At 44.4% G+C, this 19,103-nt stretch overlaps 1 protein-coding gene across 1 annotated transcript in view; it reads left to right on the plus strand.

Annotated features, from left to right (window-relative positions):
• The window catches only part of LOC137345973 (uncharacterized), a 44,727-nt gene that overhangs the window by 5,391 nt on the left and 20,233 nt on the right, over positions 1–19,103 (plus strand). Inside the window, exons 2-5 of the mRNA XM_068009236.1 lie at positions 1,551–1,616; positions 10,144–10,269; positions 12,734–13,060; positions 14,239–14,499. Coding sequence (XP_067865337.1) covers positions 10,212–10,269; positions 12,734–13,060; positions 14,239–14,499 — 646 coding nt within the window. The 5' untranslated portion in view covers positions 1,551–1,616; positions 10,144–10,211. The remainder of the gene's footprint in view (positions 1–1,550; positions 1,617–10,143; positions 10,270–12,733; positions 13,061–14,238; positions 14,500–19,103) is intronic.

The following is a 19,103-nucleotide window of genomic DNA, read 5'->3' on the forward strand; positions in this document are numbered from 1 at the left end:
AGGGAAACCTATCACCGTGCCGGGGAGAGGGTGGAGTGCACAGGCCCAGGAAACAGGACTGACCCAGTTGAGGGGGCTCTGTCTATCACAGTGAGCAGAATCCTCAGCTGAGGAAAAAAGGTGGTGGGAGAAGAACTGAGATTCATGTCGGGATCAGAGTTCATTGAAGTGAGACCTTAGAGGGAAGGAAAGAAAAGAGAATTTATATAGTGCCTTTCACCACCTCTGGTAAAGTGATGTTCTGTACTTGGATTTTCAGAAGGCATTTGACAAGGTGCCACATAAAAGGTTATTGTGCAAAGTAGGCCTCATGCTGTAGGGGGTAATATATTAGCATGGATTGAAGATTGGTTGGCTGGCAGAAACCAGGGAGCATGCATAAATGGATCCTTTTCCGATTGGCAGGATGTACCGAGTGGAGTCCCGCAGGGGTCTGTGCTGGGGCCTCAACTTTTTACAATTTATATCAATGATTTAGATGAGGAGAGCGATGGCATGGTTTGCAGATGACACCAAGATAGGTCTGAAAATATGTTATGAAGAGGACATAAGGAGGTTGCAGACCGATATAGATAGGTTGAGTGAGTGCGCAAACATCTGGCAGATGGATTATAATGTGGGGAAACGTGAAGTTGTTCAGTTTGGCAGGAAGAATAAAAAAGCAGAGTATTTTTTAAATGGGGAATGACTGCAGAATTCCGAGGTGCAGAGGGATCTAGTTGTTGTAGTGCATGAGTCACAAAAGGTTAGTGTGCGGGTACAGCAAGTAATAAAGAAGACTAATGGAATGTTATCCTTTAGTACGAGAGGAATTGAAAATAAATGTAAGGATGTTATGCTTCAGTTATGCAGGGCATTGGTGAGACCACATCTTGAATACCGTGTGCAGTTTTGGTCTCATTTAAGGAAGGATGTGAATGCGTTGGAAGCAGTTCAGATGAGGTTTACTAGATTGATATCTGGAATAAATGGGTTGTCTTATGGGGAAAGGTTGGACACTCGGGTCTTGCTTTCACTGGAGTTTGGAAGAGTGAGGGGAGACTTGATTGAAGTTTGTAAGATCCTGAACAGTCTTGAACAGGTGGATGTGGAAAGGATGTTTCCTCTTGTGGGTGAGTCCAGAACTAGGGGGCAATGCTTTAAAATTAGGGGGTCACCCTTTTAGGACAGAGATGAGGAGAAATTTTTTCTCAGAGGGTTGTGTGACTTTGGCACTCAGAAGGTGGTGGCAGGGTCATTGAATATTTTTAAGGTGGAGGTAGATAGATTCTTGATAGGCAAGGGAATCCGAGATTATCAGGGGTGGATGGGAGGGTGTAATTCGAAAAAAAAAAACCACAAACACAAATTACTCAGCAGGTCTGGCAGCATTTGCAGAAAGAGAAACCGTAAATGTTTCAGGTCAATGACCTTGCCGGAAATGAAGTGTGTGAGGAGTGACTTACCCTCCGATTGGTAGTTTAGTTTCGGAAGAGTTGAGTAAAACGTGTACTGTGTATATAAATATTGTTTCAGCGGGACTATTTTAACCCGGCTCTCTCTGTCTGTAGCGGCAGCTCATTGCAGTGCTGATCGGTTCAAGCTTCACAAACTCCAGGTTTGCTCCGGCTGTTGAGGTGAGTAACTTTACTTTTAAATAGTGAATATTGACGCCAGATCTGAGAGCTGGAGTCTCTGTCACAGACTGGCTCAGCATTTAACCCCGTGCAGCCGGTTCGAGCCGCGGTAACCGGCGGGACTTGGGGATTTAATAATATTAAAGTTAAAATGTTTGAATGAAATGTGTGTCACCGAGTGATGGGTCAGAGATTCATCCCAGTCAGAGCGTGGTCCGATTGTACAGAACTCTCTTCACTTCCTTTAAAATCATTGAATAAATGTGTCACATCACCGAATTAATTTACTGTACTTTTTAACCAATGGATTAGAAACAAACTCCTGGATGATCATTGTACAATTATTAAAATTGGTAAAGGAATGGAGTTCTGTGTAAAGGATTCTCTGACCCGCTCTGTAATAGAGGGAATGGAGTGACTTACTGGGATCCTGAATGTGGTTATGGAGACTGAATCTTCTGATTGGAAAAGTAACCAAACTCACAGGAGGATTGGTCAGAGTGATCCAAACAAACTGGGAAAGATTCTAAGGACAGGGTTTAATCATTAGAAATAAATACGGGAATTTGAGGACAAAGTGTCACTAAACACATTGTTGAATCATGGGATGCAGCGCAAAATCAGACCATTTGGCCCATTGTATCAGGGCTGGTTCTTTGGCCGAGCTGTCAAATTAGTCTCACTCTCCTGTTCTTTGAACTAATTGGGACAATTTCAAAGGGGTGCAGGAACAGAGAGATTTGGGGATGTATCTAATTGATTCTTTGAAAGTAGCAGGACAAGCTGAGAAGGCTATTAAAGAAAGTGCATTGTATCCTGTGGTATACTGTGGTGAGAGAGTGGCCAACGGGTAATTTCACTGAGGTAGTGATCCAGAGGCCCAGGCCAGTGTTCTGGGGATAAAAACATGAAATGCTGGAACCACTCCGCAGGTCTGGCAGCATCTGTGGAAAGAGAAGCAGAGTTAACGTTTCGGGTCAGTGGCCCTTCTTCGGAGCTGACAAATATTAAAAATGTCACAGGTTATCAGCAAGTGAGGTGGGGGTGGGGCAAGAGATGACAAAGGAGGAGTAGACTGGACAAGGCCACATTGCTGACCAAAAGGTCATGGAGCAAAGGCAAACAATATGTTAATGGTGTGTTGAAAGACGAAGCATTAGTACAGAAAAGGTGTTAACGGACTGAATATTGAACAGCAGCAAGTGCAAACATGAAAAAAAAACAGTGGGTAAGCAAATTGAACAAACTAAGATGAAATGAAATAAATGCAGAAAAAGGTTGTAAAAAATGTTTAAAAAAAAAGAAAAAAGAAAAACAACTAAAAATGAAAGTAAAATGGGGGGCTGTCATGCTCTGAAATTATTGAACTCGATTTTCAGTCCGGCAGGCTGTAGTGTGCCTAATCGGTAGATGAGATGCTGTTCCTCGAACTTGCGTTGATGTTCACTGGAACACTGCAGTAATCCCAGGACAGAGATGTGAGCATGAGAACAGGGGGGTGTGTTGAAATGGCAAGCAACCGGAAGCTCAGGGTCCTGCTTGCGGACTGAGCGGAGGTGTTCCGCAAAGCGGTCACCCAGTCTGCGCTTGGTCTCCCCAATGCAGAGGAGACCACATTGTGAGCAGTGAATACAGTATACTACATTGAAAGAAGTACAAGTAAATCGCTGCTTCACCTGAAAGCAGTGTTTGGGGCCTGGGATAGTGTTCTGGGGACATGGGTTCAAATCCCACCACTGTAGCTGGTGGAATTTAAATTGAATTAATCCAGAAAATCTGGGATGAAAGCTAGTGTCAGTTTCTTGGTACTATTACTATCATCAATTATCATTGAAAAAAAATCTGGTGCACTAATCTTTCGGGAAGGAAATCTGCTGTCCTTGCATCTGGCCTACATGTGACTCCAGACCCACAGTAATGTGGTTGTCTCATAACTGCCCTCTAAAATCATAGAATCGTTGCAGCACAGAAGGCCATTTGACCCATTATGTCCATGCTGGCCCTCCTAAGCAGAAATTCACATAATGTCACCCCCCACTGCCCTCTTTCCACATCCTTGCAAATTCCTCCTTTTCAGAAATTTAGAATATTGAGAACATGTAGACAATTTTACAGCCCATTGTGTCTGCACATACTGAAAAATGAACCACCCAGCTTCATCCAATTTTCCAGCACTATGTCTGTATTCCTGGAGGCTTCAGGACTTGAGCTGCATATTCAAACAACTTTTAAATGAGTTGAGGGTTTCTGTCTCTATTACCCTTTCAGACAATGAGTTCCTGACCCCTATCACCCTCCAGTAAAATGGCCTAGCAAACCACTCAGTTGTCAAGGGCAATTAGGGATGGGCAACAAATGCTGGCTTTGCCAGCAACACACACATCCCATGAAAGAATTAAAAAAAAACTTTGGCTTTATGAGTAGAGGAATACAGGACAAAAACAAAGAAATAATGCTAAACCTTTAGAAACTAGTTAGACCTCTCTTTCTCACTCTCTCTAACGTTTGCTGCATTCAGTCATTCACTCAGAGTGAATCAAATTGGCTGAAGACTGACATCTGTGATGCTGGGGACTTCAGGAGGAAGCCAAGATGGATCATCCACTTGGCACTTCTGGCTGAAGATGGTTGCAAATGCTTCAGGCTTTTCTCTTGCACTGATGTGCTGGGCTCCCCATCATTAAGGATGGAGATGTTTATAGGGACTGCTCCATTTAGTTGTTTGATTGTAAATCTGAGTTCTTTTTGCCTTCAGTCTGGTTCAGTAAATATACCGAGTCGGATGTGTAGGTAAAATCAATTACTTTATTTGCGCATTTAGCCGGCTGACTTACTCTAATACAACGACACTGACTCCACCCAGAGTCTATCCGGTCCACCAGAGTAAGTGAAGTTTGTGATACAGGTACTACTGTTTATACATTAAGATTCATGCTACACCTCCTTGTTTAACCAATCAGTGCGATACAATTCGACTTCACCCACATGGTGACATGCAGTACATCTGTTACTGAGGTTAACAATACACTCCATTCTCCTTACATACTTGTTACTAATAAAATATTGTTTTGTACCAGCAAGATAAATGAAAGCGGACAAGCAAGCTAATTAGCAAGAGCATAGGAATCATCAATAACCATGCTGGTCTCACTCCCTACATTGATCATGAGTTCTGTCTCTACCTTGTGACAAGTAATTTCGGCGCATCCTGCTATCTCTATTAGGTGTACATTCCTGAGTGTTTGTTTCGTACAGTCTGCAGCTACATCAAGTAGTGGCAGCTCACGAAGATAAGAGGGGCCTAGCACTCCTTATCACTCACACAGGGATGGACATCATTTGATTCACAGGAGTCCATTTGTTCCAAACCACAGGGTTCACACAATCAGGCCATAAAGAACAGATGTCTGCAATTACCGGTGTCGGCTAGTCTTTGCAATCTCACACTTTCAGACTTTACTTTTAACTATCTCATTGTGGTTTCTGCCACTTAAAATCAAAGCTCAGCAAAGCTACTATTCCTAACTTGGCTATATTTCCCATTAAGCATAGGGCCATGCCTTTCTGCTCACTTCCACATGATTGCCCACCGCCATTCACAACTGGACGTGACAGGACTGCAGAGCTTAGATCAGATTTGTTGCTTATGGGATCGCTTAGCTCTGTCTATCACATGCTGTTTCCACTGTTTAGCACGCACATAGTCCTGTGTTGCTGCTTCACCAGGTAGACAACTCATTTTGAGTATGTCTGGTGCTGCTCCTGGCATGCTCTCTTACACTCCTCATTGAACCAAGGTTGATGCCTGTCTTGATGGTAATGGTAGAGTGACAGATATGCCAGAAGGTTAGATTGTGGTTGAGTACAATTTTGCTGCTGCTGATGGCCCACAGTGCCTCATTTGATGCCCAGTTTTGAGCTGCTAGATCTGTTCTGAATCTATCGCATTTAGCACGGTGGAGGGTTTCCTTACTGTGAGGATGGACTGTCCCCTTTACAAGGACTGTGCAGTGGTCACTCTTACCAATACTGTCATGGACAGATGTATCAGCAACAGGTAAATTGGTGAGGTCAAGGTCACATACATTTTTCCCTCTTGTTGGTTCTCTCACCACCTGCCACAGGCCCAGTCTGGCAGCTATGTCCTTCAGACTTGGCTAACCCAGTAGTGGTGCTATCGAGCCACTCTTGGTAATGAACATTGAAGTCTCCCACCCAGAGTACATTCTGTGCCCTTGCCACCCTCGGTGCTTCCTCCAAGTGGTGTTCAACATGGAGGAGTACTGACTCATCAGTTGAGGGAGGGTGGTAGGTGATACTGAGCAGGAGGGTTTCTTGCCCATTTTTGACTGATGCCATAAAACGTCATGGGGTCCGGAGTCAACGTCAAGGACTGGCTGTAAGGTATGATTCGGTTAATCTAACTGTCAGGGTGCTGCTTGTCTCATCTATGGCACAGCTCTCCCAATTTTGACAAATGTCCCCAGATGTTAGGCCAGACCAGGTATGGACAACAGATTTTCCTCCCTAAACCACCTTTGTGAACCAGATGGGTTTTATGACCCTCCAGTAGTTTCATGATCACCATTACTGAGACTAGCTTTTTACTCCAGACTTATTAATTAATTAATTAAATTGCACCTGCTCCCACAGGGGGATTTGAAGTCATGTTTCAGAGTATTAGGCCCAGTCTCTGGGTTATTAGTCTAGTAACTTTACCACTGTACTACTATTCCCTATATTCTTCTGGCCTAGCTCCATCAATGCAGCAGGTGAATTATAGAAAAGCCACATTAGACCTTCATGTGAAAATGACCTTGTTTATTACGCTGAATTTTGGAACTTTGATTAAATGTTCAGATACCAAGTGACGTTGGGAAAACTTGCTCTACATCAAAATGTGTTTGTTTTGAATCTTGTGTGCGTATGGTTTGTACAACAAGAAATGGATATCTGTCTATGGTCACTTAGAATCCATACTGAATGACTGGAATCTTGAGCACACAATCTAGACTGGTGCATCAGAGCAGTACTGAGGGAGCACTGCACTGTTGGAGGTGCCATTTTTCAGACATTACATCAAGGCCCCGTTTTTCCTCTCAGCTGGACGTTAAGGGTCTCACAAAACTACTTTGGAAAAAAAAACAGGCTGTTCTGGGGGCCTGGCCAATATTTATCCTTCAACCAACATCACTTAAAAAAAAAACCATTATCTGGTCCTTGTCACACATCTGTTGTGGGATCTTGCTGTATGCCAATTAACTGCAGTATTCTGATATTACAACAGTGACTACTCTTCAAATGTACTTTTTTTTAAATTCATTCATGGGATGTGGGTGGCGCTGGCCAGGCCAGCATTTATTACTCATCCCTAATTGCCCTTGAGAAGCTGCCTTCTTGAACTGCTGCAGTCCATGTGGGGTAGGTACACCCACAGTGCTGTTAGGAAGGGAGTTCCAGGATTTTGACCCAGTGACAGTGATGGAACGGCGATATAGTTCCAAGTCAGGATGGTGTGTGACTTGGAGGGGAACTTGCAGGTGTTGGTGTTCCCTAGCATCTGCTGCCCTTGTCCTTCTAGTTGGTAGAGGTCGCGGGTTTGGAAGGTGCTGTCAAAGGAGCCTTGGTGCATTGCTGCAGTGCATCTTGTAGATGGTACACACTGTTACCACTGTGCGTCGGTATGGAGGGAGTGAATGTTTGTGGATGGGGTGCCAATCAAGCGGGCTGCTTTGTCCTGGATGGTGTCGAGCTTCTTGAGTGTTGTTGGAGCTGCACCCATCCAGGCAAGTGGAGAGTATTCCATCACACTCCTGACTTGTGCCTTGTCGATGGCGGACAGGCTTTGGGGAGTCAGGAGGTGAGTTACTCGCCTCAGAATTCCTAGCCTCTGACCTGCTCCTGTAGCCACGGTATTTATATGGCTACTCCCGTTCAGTTTCTGGTCAATGGTAGCCCCTAGGATGTTGATAGTGGGGGATTCAGTGATGGTAATGCCGTTGACTGTCAATGGGAGATGGTTAGATTCTCTCTTGTTGGAGATGCTCATTGCCTGGCACTTGTGTGGCATGAATGTTACTTGCCACTTATCAGCCCAAGCCTCGATATTGTCCAGTCTTGCTGCATTTCTACACAGACTGCTTCAGTATCTGAGGAATCACGAATGGTGCTGAACATTGTGCAATCATCAGCGAACATCCCCACTTCTGACCTTATGATTGAAGGAAGGTCATTGATGAAGCAGCTGAAGATGGTTGGGCCTCGGACACTACCCTGAGGAACTCCTGCAGTGATGTCCTGGAGCTCAGATGATTGACCTTTAACAACCACAAACATCTTCCTTTTGTGCGAGGTGTGACTCCAGCCAGCAGATTCCCATTGACCTCAGTTTTGCTAGGGCTCCTTGATGCCATACTCGGTCAAATGCTGCCTTAATGTCAAGGGCAGTCACTCTCACCTCACCTCTGGAGTTCAGCTCTTTTGTCCATGTTTGAACCAAGACTGTAATGAGGTCAGGAGCTGAGTGGCCCTGGTGGAACCCAAACTCAGCGTCACTGAGCAGGTTATTGCTAAGCAAGTGCCGCTTGATGGCACTGTTGATGACACCTTCCATCACTTTATTGATGATTGAGAGTAGGCTGATGGGGCGGTAGTTGGCCGGGTTGGACTTGTCCTGCTTTTTGTGTGCAGGACATACCTGGGCAATTTTCCACATTGCAGGGTAGATGCCAGTGTTGTAGCTGTACTGGAACAGCTTGGCTAGGGGCGCGGCAAGTTCTGGAGCACAGGTCTTCAGTACTATTGCTGGAATATTGTCAGGGCCCATAGCTTTTGCAGTATCCAGTGCCTTCAGTCATTTCTTGATATCACGTGGAGTGAATTGAATTGGCTGAAGTCTGGCATCTGTGATGCTGGGGACTTCAGGAGGAGGCCGAGATGGATCATCAACTTGGCTGAAGATTGTTGCAAATGCTTCAGCCTTATCTTTCGCGCTGATGTGCTGGGCTCCCCCATCATTGAGTATGGGGATATTTGTGGAGCCACTTCCTCCAGTTAGTTGTTTAATTGTCCACCACCGTTAACGGCTGGATGTGGCAGGATTGCAGAGCTTAGATCTGTTCTGTTGGTTATGGGATCGCTTAGCTCTGTCTATTGCATGATGCTTACGCAGTTTGGCATGCAAGTAGTCCTGGGTTGTAGCTTCACCAGGTTGACACCTCATTTTGAGGTATGCCTGGTGCTGCTCCTGGCAGGAGTGCCCTCCTGCACTCTTCATTGAATCAGGGCTGGTCTCCTGGCTTGATGGTAATGGTAGAGTGGGGGATATGCTGGGCCATGAGGTTACAGATTGTGGTTGAGTTCAATTCTGCTGCTGCTGATGGCCCACAGCGCCTCATGGATGCCCAGTTTTTCTTTGCTAGATCTGTTCAAAATCTATCCCATTTAGCACAGTGATAGTGCCACACAACACGATGGACGGTATCCTCAATGTGAAGGCGGGACTTCGTCTCTACAAGGACTGTGCGGTGGTCACTCCTACCAATACTCTCATGGACAGATGCGTCTGCAGCAGGCAGATTGAGGAAGAGGTCAAGTATGTTTCTCCCTCGTGTTGGTTCCCGCACCACCTGCCACAGACCCAGTCTAGCAGCTATGTCCTTTAGGGCTCAGTCAGTAGTGGTGCTCCCGAGCCACTCTTGGTGATGGTCCCCCATCCAGAGTCCATTTTGTGCCCTTGCCACCCTCAGTGCTTCCTCCAAGTGGTGTTCAAAATGGAGGAGTACTGAGTCATCAGCTGAGGGAAGGCGGTAGGTGGTAATCAGTAGGAGATTACCTTGCCCATGTTTGAACTGATGCCATGAGGTTCATGGGTTCCGGAGTCGATGTTGAGGACTCCCAGGGCAATTCCCTCCCTCCTGTATACCACTGTCCCGCCACCTCTGCTGCGTCTGTCCTGCCAGTGGGACAGGACGTACCCGGGGATGGTGATGGCAGTTTCTGGGACATTGTCTGTTAGGTATGATTCCGTGAGTATGACTATGTCAGGCTGTTGCTTGACTAGTCTGTGGGACAGCTCTCTCAACTTTGGCACAAGCCCCCAGATGTTGGTAAGGAGGACTTTGCAGGGTCGACAGGGCGGGGTTTGCCGTTGTCATTTCCGGTGCCGAGGTCGATGCCAGGTGGTCCATCCGGTTTCATTCCTTTTTACTGACTTTGTAGCGTTTAGGTACAACTGAGTGGTTTGCCAGGCCATTTCAGAGGGCATATAACAGTTAACCACATTGCTGTGGGTCTGGAGTCAAATGTAGGCCAGACCAGGTAAGAACAGCAGATTTCCTTCCCTAAAGGACATTAGTGAACCAGATGGGTTTTTACCACAATCGACAATGGTTTCATGGCCATCATTAGACTTTGTTGGCTGTAAAATGCTTTGGGACATCCCGAGGTTGTGAAAGTCATTAAATGCAAGCCTTTTATTAACTCTTCTTAGTCTCTAATACTCTTTAACTTCTAATTTTACACACAGCGACTGAATCTGCCAGCTATTGATTCACGAGGATTCTTCTCTCTCGACTGATATTTCCCCCAGACAGAATGTGCTGTTTGCTTCAACTGTCCCTTGCACTGAGTTACTTCATGCAATGTACCACAGGTAAGTAGTGGTTCCTGGCGTAAAAGAAAATGTTTTTAGCTTCAGGAGTTATTTAGATATCCACAGTTTCATTCTCCCAAATATTTCTCCTTGTACTGAGGAGGTGCTTAGAGAAATACTGAATTAAAACACATTTTACAAATGAATTCATGGGATGTGTGTGTCACTGGAAAAGCCAGCATTTATTGCCCGTCACTTGTTGCCCTTGAAGGTGGTGGTGAGCTGCCTTCTTGAACCACTGCAGTCCATGTGGGGTAGTTACACCCACAGTACTGTTAGAAAGGGAGTTTCAGGATTTTGATAGTGATAGTGAAAGAACACCAATATAGTTTTAAGTCAGGATGGTGTGTGACTTTCAGATGGTTGTGTTCCCCTGCATCTGCTGCCCTTGTCCTTCTAAGTGGCGAACATCAAGAGTTGGGAGGTTTTCTCAAAGAAATCTTGGCGATTGGCATCTTGAATCCACCCATCTTACCAGCCCATCTATATTGTCCTGTAACCTAAGGCTTTCCTCCTCACTATTTATGACACCACCAATTTTCGTGTCAACTGCGAACTTACTTATCGTACCTCCTGTATTCACATCTAAATCATTAATGTACACTACAAACAGCAAGGGTCCCAACACTGATCCCTGTGGAACACCACTGGTCACAGGCTTCCACTCGCAAAAACAACCCTCGACCATCACCCTCTGCCTCCTGCCATTAAGCCAATTTTGGATCCAATTTTCCAAATTGCCCTGGATCCCATGGGCTGTTACTTTCTTGACCAATCTCCCATGTGGGACCTTATCAAAAGCCTTACTGAAGTCCATGTAGATAGACTACATCAATTGCTTTACCCTCATTTACACATCTGGTCACCAGCTCAAAATTCAATCAAGTTAGTTAGACATGATCTCCCCCTGACAAAGCCTAATTAATCCCTGCCTCTCCAATGGAGATCAATCTTGTCCCTCAGAATTTTTTCCAATCGTTTTCCAACCACTGATGTTAGACTCACTGGCCTGTAATCAATCTCCCATGTGGAACCTTATCAAAAGTCTTACTGAAGTCCATGTAGACTACATAAACTGCTTTACCCTCATCTACACATCTAGTCACCGCCTCGAAAAATTCAATCAAGTTAGACATGATCTCCCCCTGACAAATCCATGCTGACTATCCCTAATTAATGCCTGCCTCTCCAAGTGGAGATTAATCCCATCCCTCAGAATTTTTTCCAATAGTTTCCCAACCACTGATGTTAGACTCACTGGCCTGTAATTATCTGGTTTATCCCTGCTACCCTTCTTGAATAATGGTACCACACTCGCTGTCCTCCAGTCCTCTGGTACCTCTCCTGTGGCCAGAGAGGATTTGAAAATTTGTGTCAGAGCCCCTGCTGTCACCTCCCTTGCCTCGCATAAAGCCTGGGATACATCTCATCTGGGCCTGGGGATTTATCCACTTTTATGCCCACTAAAACAGCTACTACCTCCTCCCTTTCAATGCTAATATGTTCAAGTATATCACAATCCCTGTCCTGAGAGAAAGAGAGAAAGTCATATTTGATCAGCTTCCCAGGTACAGTTTCATAAAGAAAGGCAATGTGCAAATGCAAGTTTTTTTTGTTTCTTACACAACCTTGTCTTTCAGATGAGATGTTAAACCGAGGCCCTGTCTGTCCTCTCGGGTGGACATAAAAGATCTCATGACCGCAATTTCCCAAAGAGCGGGGGAAATTTCTCTGAAGTCCTGGCTAATATTTATCCCTCAACCAACATCACTTTTTTGTGGGAGCTTGCTATGTGCAAATCGGCTGCTGTATTTCCTACATAATAATAGTGCCTACACTTCAAAAATACTTCATTGGCTGTGAAGCACTTTGGGAAGTCCTGAGGTCATAAAAGATGCTATATAAATGCAAATCATTCCTTTTTCTTTTCTTCAAAGCTGAGGTCACTTGTTCCTATGTTAAACTTAGTGTAAATAAACTCTGAGAAAGAATCAAACTTTAACATGAAATAAAGTTTTGTGGTTGAATTTTCCCAGGTCCTGCTCTATTACTTGGGTCTCCCATGCTGCAAGCAGCTTATCAGAAAACCACAAGTAGACTGCCTGTGATTTTCTGTCCACTGGCAGTAATTGATGGGAAGTCATGGGCTCTGCTCCTGGGATAATCCCATCACCTCCCCCTGCTTGTGAGGCCCCACCCAGTGATTCAGCACCCGGGAAGATGCACCCTGGGCAACTGAGGCAATTTCACAGTGGAAATGTGTGTGCACTGGTGGACATTACACTCCTGTCAATGCCATAACACATGCCCTTAGGGTTTGTCTCTGTACATTCATCAGCCGTATATTTGGCAGCAAATTGATGATTCATATCAGCAAGATCCACTCTCAGCACATGGATCAACACTGAACACTCACTCTACACTGCACAGAGGCTGTGATAATCTTTGTTTCTATTTTTTGTAGGTCGTGTAGAAACACCAGTTTACCGTACTCCAGGGAGCTCTGTGTTCTTTCCTGGAGTGGATGAAGATCAGAAGGACCAGGTCGAAGTTTTCCGATGGAAAGTGTCCAATGGAAATATAGAGAATGGAACCAGAATGGCAGTGCTGCAGTTTCATGCAGGGGCTCCAAAACCTTCATTAATAAAAAAGTACATTGGGCGCCTTGACTTCGACCCAGCTAATGGATCATTTGTCCTTCATCATTTAACTTCTGAAGACACGGGTCTTTATATACTTTTCATGAATCTACAAGATAAACCTGTTCGAACTGTTCAGCTACGGATAATGGGTATGTTTGCCTCACTGGTTTAAGTAGCAATGATTTGTATTATGGTAAAATACATGACCCCCATCCTGCTGGGTTTTAGTGGTTGAAAAACCATGGGTAGCAGCTGTGGAATTTCCCAAATGACTGTCCCAGCCTGTACCTGGAAAACTGAAGAGGAAAATCTGGCAGCAGAGTGTCCAGAGTGTCTAGTTCCAAACTAAACTAACTCCAAACAAAGTGGAGAGAGACTTCCTCCTTTACTCCAGTGTCAGGTTCGACTCTGATTCCAGATTTGAACTGTATAACTTCAGTATCCAGGCCAAGCAAGTCCACTTCACCCTTGTAGTTACATTGCACTGTAAATGCACTCCTCCTGTCTTGGTTAGAAAATAACAATCCCAGATTTAAAATGAACAATTAATGTAGCATCAACCACCATTTGTGTAAGCGAGTTTCAGATTCCTACCATCCTTTGTGTGTCGAAGTGTTCCTAACTTCACTCTTGAAAGATCTGGCTATAATCCTTTGGTTATGTCCTGAAGTCCTGGACTCCCCAACCCATGGAAATAATTTCTCCCTAACAATCATATTAATATGTCAGTCTGATATCACTGACAATACATTGATTTTGTACTGACCTATTTATCTGTTATTTTAATGAACAGCTTAACCCATTGAAATAGAAAGGGTTAACTTAGTTGTTAAATGAGTGAGTGAAAGAATTTCACGCAAACAGATAAACCCAAAGACCTGAACACCTCATGTAATAACATTGCAGCACATTAATGAAGGAGTGCTGTCTGGTCAAAGGTGTCACTTTTCTTGGATGACTGTTTAAAGTAAGGCCTCAGTTGCCCACTCCAGTGGTTCAAGTGGAGACTGAAGATCCCTTTACACTTTTCAAAGAGCAGAAAACTCTACTTTTATCCTGTTCCACATCCAACTCCCTTAAAACCACATTAACTGGCCATTCATTACATTCCTATTAGTGATGAAACTGTGGACAATTTCACTGCCATGTTCATCACATAACAACTACATTTTCAAAATGGCTGTGAAACACTTTGTGATGTGCCGAGGATGTGTAAGGTGCTACATAAATGCAGATCTTTTCTTTTGCACACATTTGCCCAGTGAGATTTCATGGCAAGTGAAGATTTTCATATCACCGATCTTTAATCAATATTTTTCCCCTTCAGATAAGCTGTCAAAACCTTCGATATTAAGCAACTCCAGCTCCCTCTATTCCACTGTCCAGCTGACCTGTGATGTTTTTGGAAACCCTCATGAGTATCAGTGGCAGAAAGATGGAGGCGAAATCTCCCAGCATCACCAGCTAATAAATGGCAACAGAAGCCTCATTATCCCAAGTGCTACGAAAGGCGACTGTGGGACGTATACCTGCATCGCAACAAATCCCATCGGCTCTACACAGGCAGATTACACATTAATTATTTATGGTAAGCTTATTTATGGATGACAATTTAAAGGTAAAGTTTGCGAATATCCTTCTGTTATTGGTGGACTTACTAAAGCAGCCTGGGCAAATCAGCACTGCAGCCGAGATGGCTAAGATCAGAATTAATACAAACATTAAAATAAATTATAAAGAGATTTGATAGAGTGGAGAAGTGAAGACAATTTCCTCTGGCTGGGGAGTCAGTGAGAAGGGATTGTCAATTTTAAATAATCACTAAGTTGTTACGACTAGGTGAGATAATAGTCTCGAGGTTCCCTCTCAGCCTTTGCCTAGTTTAACTGTAACAGGTTTAATTTTAAAAACTCCGTGTTTTTAACTTCCCCTCAGTGAGTCCTTGTTCACTACTTTCCAATTGTAAGGCAACAAAATCAATCAGACAGGTTTTCTTCGATTTAAACAAGAAAGGGCGGCACAGTGGCGCAGTGGTTAGCACCGCAGCCTCACAGCTCCAGCGACCCGGGTTCAATTCTGGGGACTGCCTGTTTGGAGTTTGCAAGTTCTCCCTGTGTCTGTGTGGGCTTCCTCCGGATGCTCCGGTTTCCTCCCACATGCCAAGGACTTGCAGGTGATAGGTTAATTGGCTGTTATAAATTGCCCCTGGTATAGGTAGGTGGTAGAGAAATATAGGGACAGGTGGGAATGTGGTAGGAATATGGAATTAGTGTAGGATTAGTATAAGTGGGTGGTTGATGGTCGGCACAGACTTGGTGGGCCGAAGGGCCTGTTTCAGTGCTGTATCTCTAAACTAAACATTAATCTTAAAATCTAATCCGGTTAACAACTATGAATATGCGACACAACCACACTAGTATGTATACGTGATAAACACACATAAATAGAGATAGAAAAAGTAGAAAGAATAAAGGGGAAAAGTTTGAGGCAATAGCTGGATTTCTATTCACGGTCCTTTGAGGTCGATGTAGAGTCTTTGGTTGCTGGTAAGTCTTGCCATTTCATTGGGGCCGTGCACACTTTAAAGCCTGTTTCAATGTAGGAGTCTTTTCTCTCTTGAGGTTTAAATGACTTCAGTGGATCTGGAAGTTGGTGGGAGAGAGAGAGCCAAACAGGAGAGAGGCTGTTGTTCCGAGTTCAGTTGGAATCTGCAGTCTCTGTCTTCAAATTGTCCTGTGAGCACAATTCAAAACTCCAAGATGGCCAGCAGGTTAGTCATGTGACTAACTCCTTATTTGGGAACAACCACTCCTGCAGTTTGTGGATTTCAAAGCTCTCGTTGGGGGGAGTGGGGGGTGGAGTGTAGTTCTGTCTCTGACACTGACAAGATGTGGATGACCATTGCCCAGACCAATCTCTGTTAATTGAATCAGTGAGCAGTTCCCATTGTCTCTCCAAGCACTGTCTCTTAGTATGCAAATACTTTCCATCCACTGCTGATCTCTTTAAACAAGTCATCTCTTCACTCCAGCAACAGTTGAAAATTAATGTTCATGTGACGAAATTAATGCCTCATTTTTGGCAGGTCTTCATGACACAATGAAGATTTAGATTGGGAGAAATTCCTTTACTCAAAAAGTTGTTGAAATGCTTTGTCACAAGGTGTAGTTGAGGCAGAGATCACTGTATCTTCTAAGGGAGAGACGATTGATTTTACAAGGTAATAATGTCTAAATCATTAGGCAGTGCAGTCTAATGAATGTTGTCATGTTCAGAGATGCTCTCACCTACTGATCCTCATTTCCTATTTCAAGTGGCCCCTCCTCTCCTGAGAATACTGACTCATGATGAGGTACAGTTCCCTGGGCCTTCAGTTACCTGGTCCATGTGGCTTCTAAATAAAGGAGCCTCAACAGTGAGTGTTAGTAGGATATTTGGAGATGGATGGCATTGTAATCACTGCAACCTGACATCAATACACAGGCAGTGGAGCTCCCTCAACAATGATTGGGAATGGGAAACTTGTATTACAACCTCAGTGGAGAGACCGCTAACTTTAAAACAAGAGATATGAACTTCCCAGTGACCAATTAAAGAATCGCACAACAAGATTTCATATTTTAAAGACTTTTACTGGAACAACTAATTTAAAAACCAACATTAACTAAACAATACTTAATAGGTAGCTAATATGTTAAATTACAGAGAATGGTATTGCCCATTAACTTAGTAACACGAGAACCTCACACCACATTGATATGTTACTCAGTATTCTCAGTGAAAAGGGATCCTTGCAGTTACAAGTCCTAAACTTGTCCCAGCTGCAATGGGTTGGATCTCCCAGTCCTTCTCAAAGCCAATTCCCTCTTTGCTCACTTTTTCCAAGGACATTCAACTGGACCTCTGTTAATAAAGCAATCTCATGTGACCCTGTTGGTCTTTTCTCCTCCGCAAACCTTAAGCCTTTGAACTGGGTGCAAATCTAAGCAGCCTTTTAGTGTATCGGTGATCTGAGAGCAGCTGTTCCCTCAGAAATGGCCTTCTGGCCTGTGTGTGTGTGTCTGTGTCTCTGTCTGTCTCTCTCTGTCTGGCTGTGCAGTTCTGTTGGTCTTTATTTCTTCCTTTCAGCCTCCAGACCCAGGAAAGCCTTTCAAATTTTTCCAGATTAAAAACTCAATAATGGTTCGCCTTTGACAATTCTGAGACCATAGGGCTGACCCTAGGAAAATCACCTGGGCCTTCCTTTGTTTCAGGTGTTAAAAATTGCAATTCAAATCTGCATTTTAGAGCCCCTGGCTCCCTGTTTACAATCCGAGAGTCTGGGAGAGCGAAACCCATTCTCCTTTTGGTGTTACCAACCTGCATCTTGCTTTCCAAAGAGTCGCTAATCTGGGTTCCTTGTTCTCAGGGTAACCAAAACCCCTGGCTTGTCTCTGGGTCGATTTTATGTGAGATCACATGTTTCCTCCAAATGTCCATTTTTTAAAAAATTCATTCATTTGGATGTGGGCATCGCTGGCCAGGCCAGCATTTATTGCCCATCCCTAATTGCCTTTGAGAAGGTGGTGGTGAGCTGCCTTCTTGAACTGCTGCAGTCCATGTGGGGTAGGTACACCAACAGTGCTGTTAGGAAGGGAGTTCCAGGATTTGGACCCAGTGACAGTGAAGGAACTGCAATATAGTTCCAAATCAGGGTGGTGTGCGTCTTGGAGGGGAACTTGCAGGTGGTGGTGTTCCCATGCATCTGCTGCCCTTGTCCTTCTAGGTGGTAGAGGTCGCGGATTTGGTAGGTGCTCTCTAAGGAGCCTTGTAGATGATACACACAGCTGCCACTGTGCGTTGGTGGAGGGAGTGAATGTTTGTGAATGGGGTGCTTTGTTCTGAATGGTGTCAAGCTTCTTGAGTGTTGTTGGAGCTGCACCCATCCAGGCAAGTGGAGAGTATTCCATCACACTCCTGACTTGTGCCTTGTAGATGGTGGACAGGCTTTGGGGAATCAGGAGGTGAGTTACTTGCTACCGCATGCCTAGCCTCTGATCTGCTCTTGTAGCCACAGTATTTATATGGCTACTCCAGTTTAGTTTCTGGTCAATGATAACCCCCCCCAGGATGTTGATAGTGAGGAAAGTCAGCGATTCTAATGCCATTGAATGTCAAGGGGAGATGGTTAGACTCTCTCTTGTTGGAGATGGCCATTGCCTGGCACTTGTGTGGCGCAAATGTTCCTTGCCACTTAGCAGACTAGGCCTGGATATTTTCTGGGACGTGCTGCATTTCTACACGGACTGCTTCAGTATCTGAGGAGTCACGAATGGTGCTGAACATTGTGCAATCATCAGCGAACATCCCCACTCCTGATCTTTATAATTGAAGGAAAGTCAGACTGCATTAAAACTCACAATTTTTAAAACATAGCCATACTACAAATTTCAGCGTTCATAACACCTGATTGCCTCGAGGTAATGGAGAGAAAGGTCAATGAGGCCAAGGATCGCACCTTGACCCCTGCTGTGGCTGAGACTGGTTAACGAGAGAACAGACATTGGTCAAATAGCCTACCAGTATCTACCACCCAGGATCACGCATGATGAACAGCAACTCGGGCAGTAGCCTGTCTCCTCAGAACTGATCCCAACAAGGACTCAATCTCTAGAGGGGAGAGAATGGGCAGGAAGAATAGATATCAGTACTTGGAGGAATGGTGGTGGCAGGATGGGTGTGAATGCTTAATGATGTTCTCATCGCAGAGTAATTCTCTCCACGATGGAACATGAGTTAAATTAAAACATTAAAGAAATGTCAGGGGAGATTTGCCCAATCCAAGGAGCACATATTGGATTAAAATTAATGGTGAAATTGCTGTTGGGATGTATCGTGAATCAGGCGATAATGAATTAGCCTCCTGTTTTACAACTTGCTCGATGGTAATTCCCATCCACTTAAATGGAAAAGAATTTGGGGTGTAGTGTAAAACATGTGGACAATTAGCCCTGGCCCATTTCATGCTCCTTCTTGAGACCGATTTTTACCTCCCTACTCCCCTGTAACGACAAGGCTAGGCTTGTGCAATTTCCCGACGTTCTCTCCTTTTATTTAAAGGTGTAGAGTCAGGCGGGCTCTGTTAGAGACGTGTGTTCCTCTACCCTCCCTGCCTGATTTTCCTGTACGCACTGCACACAAACGATTAAATAT

This window comes from Heterodontus francisci, chromosome 29, assembly GCF_036365525.1.
Source record: "Heterodontus francisci isolate sHetFra1 chromosome 29, sHetFra1.hap1, whole genome shotgun sequence".
Taxonomy (NCBI): Eukaryota; Metazoa; Chordata; class Chondrichthyes; order Heterodontiformes; family Heterodontidae; genus Heterodontus; species Heterodontus francisci.